The 6,817-nt window shown below is 43.3% G+C and overlaps 1 protein-coding gene across 1 annotated transcript in view; it reads right to left on the bottom strand.

Moving 5' to 3' along the window:
- The window catches only part of VAV1 (vav guanine nucleotide exchange factor 1), a 59,898-nt gene that overhangs the window by 33,747 nt on the left and 19,334 nt on the right, over positions 1–6,817 (bottom strand). Inside the window, exons 3-6 of the mRNA XM_018564499.1 lie at positions 1,766–1,824; positions 1,600–1,665; positions 1,274–1,391; positions 709–801 (exon numbers count right to left, since the gene is read on the bottom strand). Of these exons, the coding sequence (XP_018420001.1) occupies positions 709–801; positions 1,274–1,391; positions 1,600–1,665; positions 1,766–1,824 (336 nt within the window). The remainder of the gene's footprint in view (positions 1–708; positions 802–1,273; positions 1,392–1,599; positions 1,666–1,765; positions 1,825–6,817) is intronic.

Consider the following 6,817-nt stretch of genomic DNA (forward strand, 5'->3'; position numbering starts at 1 on the left):
AGGATGGGCTAAGAGATAATACTTGAGAAGGGGGGCCAGAATTTAGGAGAGAAAAAGAGGAATATTAAATAGAAGTTAATGGCAACCAAGCCACAAGGATCAGGAACACCATTGAGAGAGGGAAGAATGAGATCTAAATATCTTAGTTAATGGGTGTGGGAGTAGGTGTGTGGTAACACGTGGCAGGGTTTGTGTAATTGTGGGAAGGACTGTGCAGAAGTGTTAATGGTGTGGGAATACATGTGCGGGAATGGTATGGAAGGGGTTGTGTGGGGAGAATTGTTTAGAAATGCTAATGTCCACATGCCAGTTATGAGGCTGTGTGATTGTGTTTTTATATTAGCAGTATACTTCATCAACCATACATTCCAACTGTCACTCATTTGGCCCCAAATCCCTCTGTCCCTCTGTCTTCCTCAGTTGTCCCTCTTTTTGGCATGATGTACAGGTTCTATTTAACTACCAAAAGTGTTATTCTACACTATAAATCTTAATTATCTTATTTGCTAGATCACAAAGCCAGTATGAAGGAAATGTAATGGTGAAAAATGTTGGGTTTAACCAATCATTTTTGGTATATATATTCTTAATGGCCCACATAACTAGAAAGGGTGTGACCATTGCCTAAATTGATTGTGCTGGAATGTGTCCCTCTTTCTCATCTCAGAAACTTGGGTGGAATATATCTACTGCTGCATATGTTGTTACCTGACAGATGGATCCAAGTGTGTCTGTGTATTTCTCCTCTGTCTGGTACAGTTCCTGGAGGCAGCATCTTTTCATATCGTCTGTAGTCATTTTCTATTAAGGACGGAAACAAGAGAGATTCTCTTGACTATGATCTCCAACAATCTTTATACCCTTTATATAATCTTTATACCCCCAGCCAACATCTCTTACAACCCCTGTAAAAATCTGTGCATCCATGCTCACCCCATCTCATTTAGAGTAGGTTGATCATTGGTCATGAAAAACTCATACATTTCATGGGCTTCCTCTTATGGGGACAAAAGAGATTCTCCTGACTATGATCTCTGACAATCATCATACCCCCAAACCACATATCTTACACCCCCTGCAAAATTATACATCCCTGCTTACCCCATCACTTTTAGGATCAGGTTAATCATGATTCTTGAAAACCTCATATATTTCTATTGCCTTCCCCTTATAAAGGCAAGAGAGATTTTCCTGAATATGATCTTTAACAATCTTTATACGCCCAGCCAACATCTCTTACTCCCCCTGTAAAAATGTATACAACAATTCTTACCCCATCTTTTTGCGGAGCTGGATGGTCATCATTCATGAGAACCTCATATATTTCATTGCCTTCCTCTTCATCCATATCAACACAGTCATAGAGATCTTCATCTTCCTCCCCTGTGTCACTGTTTGAGATAATAGCAAGTCATTGTTATGATGTTTCAACAGAATAATATGACATTTTTTTAACTCTGCATATGCCCCCAGTTTCACTCATATCATTGGCCGGAAATATTTCATAAAATTGAATTCTTATAATTTATTGCTATTCAATATATGTTATATGACTTGCAAGATCATCTTTCAATCTCTTAAGCTATAAGGGTGACTTACTCAATCTGATCAGAGAGACCACTGTAAATGTCATCATCATTTTCTAGATCTTCAGTAGGAAATGGCCTGGCAAGAAGAAAAAAAAGATATAATATAATTACAATAATTCCAGTGTTAAAAAGCAGTTTCAGTGAAGAAAGCATGCCATGAAATCTGTGATACATACATAAACCCTTTACTCTGAGCAATCTGAGTCCAGGCTAACATAGACAGAGTGTTGATAACCTGCAAAAGAATAACAGTAGAGTGAGTTTTTCACCTATATGTATGATTGATACAAATTATTATTATTATGCAGGAATGATATAGCGCCAACAGTTTGCGCAGCGCTTTACAATATAAGGAAGACATTACAATCACAATACAATTCAAGACAAGATGGTAAAGAGGGCCCTGCCCGTGAGGGCTTACAATCTAATAACATTTGTACTTATGGAACATGGAGTAGCTAGTTCTCACACTGGTATGTTTTGGGGGGAAATAATACCAGTTGGTTAGACAACACCCACCTAGCCAATCTATTCTTTTACTGAGAAGATATTGCAAAGAGACTTCAGGCTTAGAGACATACGATCTTTGCCCTTAAACTGTTGGATCAGCAAATGTCTGTAAGCAACTGAAAAGGAGAACTATAGTCTCAATATTTACTTTTGTAATGTCATGTGAAAGATATTAATTTAAGAGATAAAGTAAAATTCCAGGCTATTTTTTTTAAATGCCCCCAAGCAGCTTAGGGAACAATATGTCCTGCCCAGCCTGGAGAAGAGGTGAAGGGAGAACCTTACTAGACTTCCTAGACTAAAGCTGGCAATACACTGAGCAAATGGAATCCAGTTTTTGATGAACTGGCTGAAATTCACTCAGTGGGTAGCCATGTCCGCTTCCATACAGTGGCGTAACAACCGCTTCCATACAGTGGCGCTTCCATACAGTGGCGTAACAAAACGGCAGGATTGGGTCATGGGAGGACATAAGTATATGGCCTCCTGTGTCCCTGAGGAGACCCATGGGAAAAAAAAAGGTTGCCCCATAGTTCTCCTTTAAAGAAATTGATGTGCTCCCAAAAAGCACAGAGAAAAAAACAATAGGGATATGTAAAACAATGTGCTCAAGAAAATATTTACAAAGTGTCCCCTTATACTCAAAACCCAGATTCAATCCAACATAGTTACATAGTTACATAGTATTTGAGGTTGAATAAAGACATAAGTCCAAACTATGTCTCTGTGAATCAAAAAACAAAGTGTCTTCCCCACGAGTCCAAATGTCCAAAGATCAAGCCTTTTCATCCACCGCACAGCATACTTTTGCTGTCAAAATACAATAGCTGCAGCAGGAGCATGGATGGAGGAATCTGTTACGTTTTTTTTGTTCAGCCTGACATTTAACAGTGTATACTTTTGTGTCATTCATTGCAAGAAAAGGGTATTCTTTTCATTTGAAATATTAATAATTATATTAATGAGATCTGGTAATGTTGCCATGGCCCTTTTGATTCAAATGAAGTATATATTTAAATGACAGGCTCCCTTTAAACAAAAAGAACATAAGATATATTATTATTAGAATTAATATTGTTTTACCATTCATTCATACCAGCATATCACATAGTTGCCATAGAATATTCCAGTCCACAATGTTCAGTGTTATTCATTTATATTAATCAAGTTTCAAAGCATTTAAAAAAAATACTCAGCATGATTGGTCAATACAGGTTTCAGTCCCATAGGTTACTGAAAGTGTTTTCTGTTTCTGTTCTGTTTCTGCTGCACTAAGCATTGGCCAACAAGTGCACTTATTGCACATTCAGTCAAGGTAATGACATTTTTTTTCCAGTCATCACATGCCCAAAGTCATATTTTCCTTAGATCTATGAAACCACATTTTCTTATTGCTATATTTTCACAAAGAAGTAATATGATCATCAGTTTTTCAGTTTTCACACTGCATTAATTTCAAGGGGACCAGTTTTATATATCCATTTTAAAGGATCTTTCAGTACCTGGGTTTTACTAGCCTGACTAGCTAATATAGTTGGGTTTGATCCCTTTAACTCTTTAAACAATGAGGTATTGGGTGCTGAACCAAGCCCAACTGAAATTCCAGTTTAAGGGCTAGTTCACACGAGCCCCAGTGCATCCTGGCCCGATTCTGGCCGGAACGCACTGGATTGCATCCCGGCCAGTTCACTTTGTTTTACGGTGGAAGGGGCGTGTATTGAAGTCAATGGCACCGCAGCCACGCCCTCCGGCCGCAGTGCAATCGCCCACACCGGAACGCGGGGCATATCAATGCCTACATTCCTGTCCGGTGCAGTCAGAAAAAATAGTGCATGCACATTTTTTTCTTACCGCACCGGACCGGAACGCAGGCATTGATGCCACACATTCTGGTGCGCGCGATTGCACTGCGGCGCCATTGACTTCAATGCACCACCACTCACGCCCCAAAACAAAGTGAGGCGGCCGGGATGCGATCCAGTGTGTTCCGGCCAGAATCGGGCCGGAACGCACTGGAACTGGTGTGAACTAGCCCTTCGAGAAAGATATCAGAGTCACTTTACAGACTAGCTGCTTAAGATCACCTTTCATCGCTGGGTTACATCAATGGCACTGCAGCCATGCCCTCTGGCCACAGAGCGATCGCCCGCAGCGGAACACGTGGCACATCAATGCTTGCATTCCGCTCCGGTGTGGTCAGAAAAAATGCTGCAGGCACTATTTTTTCTGACCGCACCGGACTGGAATGCAGGCATTGATGTGCCACACATTCCTGTGTGGGCGATCGCACTGTGGCCAGAGGGCGTGGCTGTGGTGCCATTGACCTCAATGCACCGACTTGCCCCCTCCCACCCCAAAACAAAGTGTGCCGGCTGGGATGCGATACAGTACAATCTGGATGCATCAAAAGTTCAAAACAAAAGGTGTGCAAAGTCTTACAGCTGGGTTTCTTTAGAAATCAGCCACATCCTGAGGAGAAATACATGTCCCATGCCAGCAGGCTGCAGAGAAGGGCCCTTGCTCCCTATGTGGAAGCAGTGGGCACTCTGCAGAGGTCCAGCACACCCACAGCGAGAGTCAGACCTCTAGCCCTGCAATCATAAACAGGGTTATTCACAAAAGGGTGAAAAGATTGGAGAAGGCAGGAGAAGTGAATAATCTAGGACAACATAGCTGATTTGGAAACATTCTCCAATTCAGCTCACTTTCCAGTTCAGCTATGTTGTCCTAGATAGTTCACTTCTCCTGCCTTCCCCAAACTTTTCACCCTTTTGTGAATAAGCCTTAAAATATTGTGCTCCCTGCTGATCAGAGAGTTCTAGCTCTGACACAGCAGGGGGCGTAATGGGCTTAATGCTGTGGTTGCCTGACACAGCAGGCTCCTAATGCTGTTAGCATTGCCACCCTGCAGTGCAAGCTCCTGTATTGGGCCTACAGCACGCCTTGCCAACACACAGCGTGTCTGCAATTTCCCATTGGGAGTCAATCATCCAATATTGTCTCTGCCTCCAGCATTGGCAAAATCTGCAAAGGAGCATGGGAATTGTAGTCATAAAGCCAACAACAGCATCACTGGTACTTGTGACCCGCTGTAGCTTCTTCCCACCCATAGCCCTGGCTTGCAGCTCAGAAGATAGCAGCTTGGTGGTTATGTGACCACTGACTAAAAAGAGGGAAAAAAAGGTATATATTGTGCTTTTTACGTGAAGCTTCTTTAGTTTCTTTGCTGCAATATCAGTATAGGAACACAAAATTAACTGATGCTTTAAAGATGGCTGTTTGGCATCACTCTAAGGTCCTGCTTGCATCAGAACTGCTTTTCTGCCTGTACAACTTGATGGGAATGCAAAAGAAGCTGGTAGCAGGTCAAATCCATATCACAAGGAGATGAACTACAGATCAGATGCACCCGTTAATCAACTCTGAATTATCTCAGAAATGTCTCAAACTGAAGTTAAAAGCAAGCTGCATTGGCCTATTGACACAGCTCAAAGCTCATCAATACAGACCCTTAAGTCTGTGAAGGCAGAGGCGTAGCAAGGTCATGAGGCGCCCGGGGGGTAAGGCTTTCATTAGCGCCCCACTTCCCCCCCAAAAAACAATCCATAGTTTAATGCTCTGGACCAATTGTTCCCTTGCGTAGGTTATCCCCTCCTGACTCCTTCAAATTGCCTCCTGTGCTGCTTTGGTAATTTAGGAGCCACTTCTGGACTCGCTTCTACATTCCTGGTGCTGCCCCCTTCTAATCTGTCATGGAGGAGAGACTTGAGTGATTTTAAGCCTACACTCCATGGTGGATCAGGAGGGGTCCTGCTGTACCAAAAGAAGGGAGTACAGAAGCAGGTCTAAAGCCACTGATCCACCATGGAGGCATGCCACACAGCAATACATTATACAGCAATGCAGAAAACCACTTGCTATAGAGGACTACAAATCCTAGCAAAACACTATATAGCAATGTACAATAATATGGAGCTAGATACTCTGTGTTGCTCCAGGGTGGTGGCCTGAAGCCTTCAGGGTTTTAGGAGGGCTGTGCAGGGTCTCAGGATGGCTGTGTGGAGCCTCAGGAAGGCTGTATGGGGTCCCAGGTGGGCTGTGGGAAGTCTCCAGATGGCTGGTTTGGGTATCAGGTGGGCTGTGCAGAGTCTCAGGATGGTTGTGTGAATTATCGGGTGGGCTGGGGGGTCTCAGGTGGGCTGTGGGCATCTCAGGTGGGCTGGGGGTCTCAGGTGGGCTGTGGGCATCTCAGGTGGGCTGGGGGTCTCAGGTGGGCTGTGTAGAGTCTCAGGTGGCCTGCGGGGGGTCTCAGGTGGCCTGCGGGGGGTCTCAGGTGGCCTGTGGGGGTCTCAGGTTGGGCTGTGCAGATTAATTATTATTATTAATCATTTTTATTTTTATTTACTTTTTATCATGTTTTTATCAATTAAATTTTTTTCTTTTTACTTTTTTTCACTTAACTTTATTGATGTCACACAGGAGCTAATAATCCCCAGTGTGATAGTGTACGGAGGTGACAGACTCTCTTTATGAGCCTGCCCTCCAATACAGAGGATAGAGCACACATGTGCTCTATCTTCTGTACAGCTCTGTTTGTGACAGCTGACACTGGAGCACTGCGAGTACAACGGTCCTGTGTCACTGATCACGGAGCAGAGCAGAGAACGAAGGTTCTCCGCTCTGCTCCCCGCTCTCCATCCTAAACTGCTTTGCCGTGG

This window comes from Nanorana parkeri, unplaced genomic scaffold (genome assembly GCF_000935625.1).
Source record: "Nanorana parkeri isolate BGI_ZX_2015 unplaced genomic scaffold, ASM93562v1 scaffold757, whole genome shotgun sequence".
NCBI lineage: Eukaryota > Metazoa > Chordata > Amphibia > Anura > Dicroglossidae > Nanorana > Nanorana parkeri.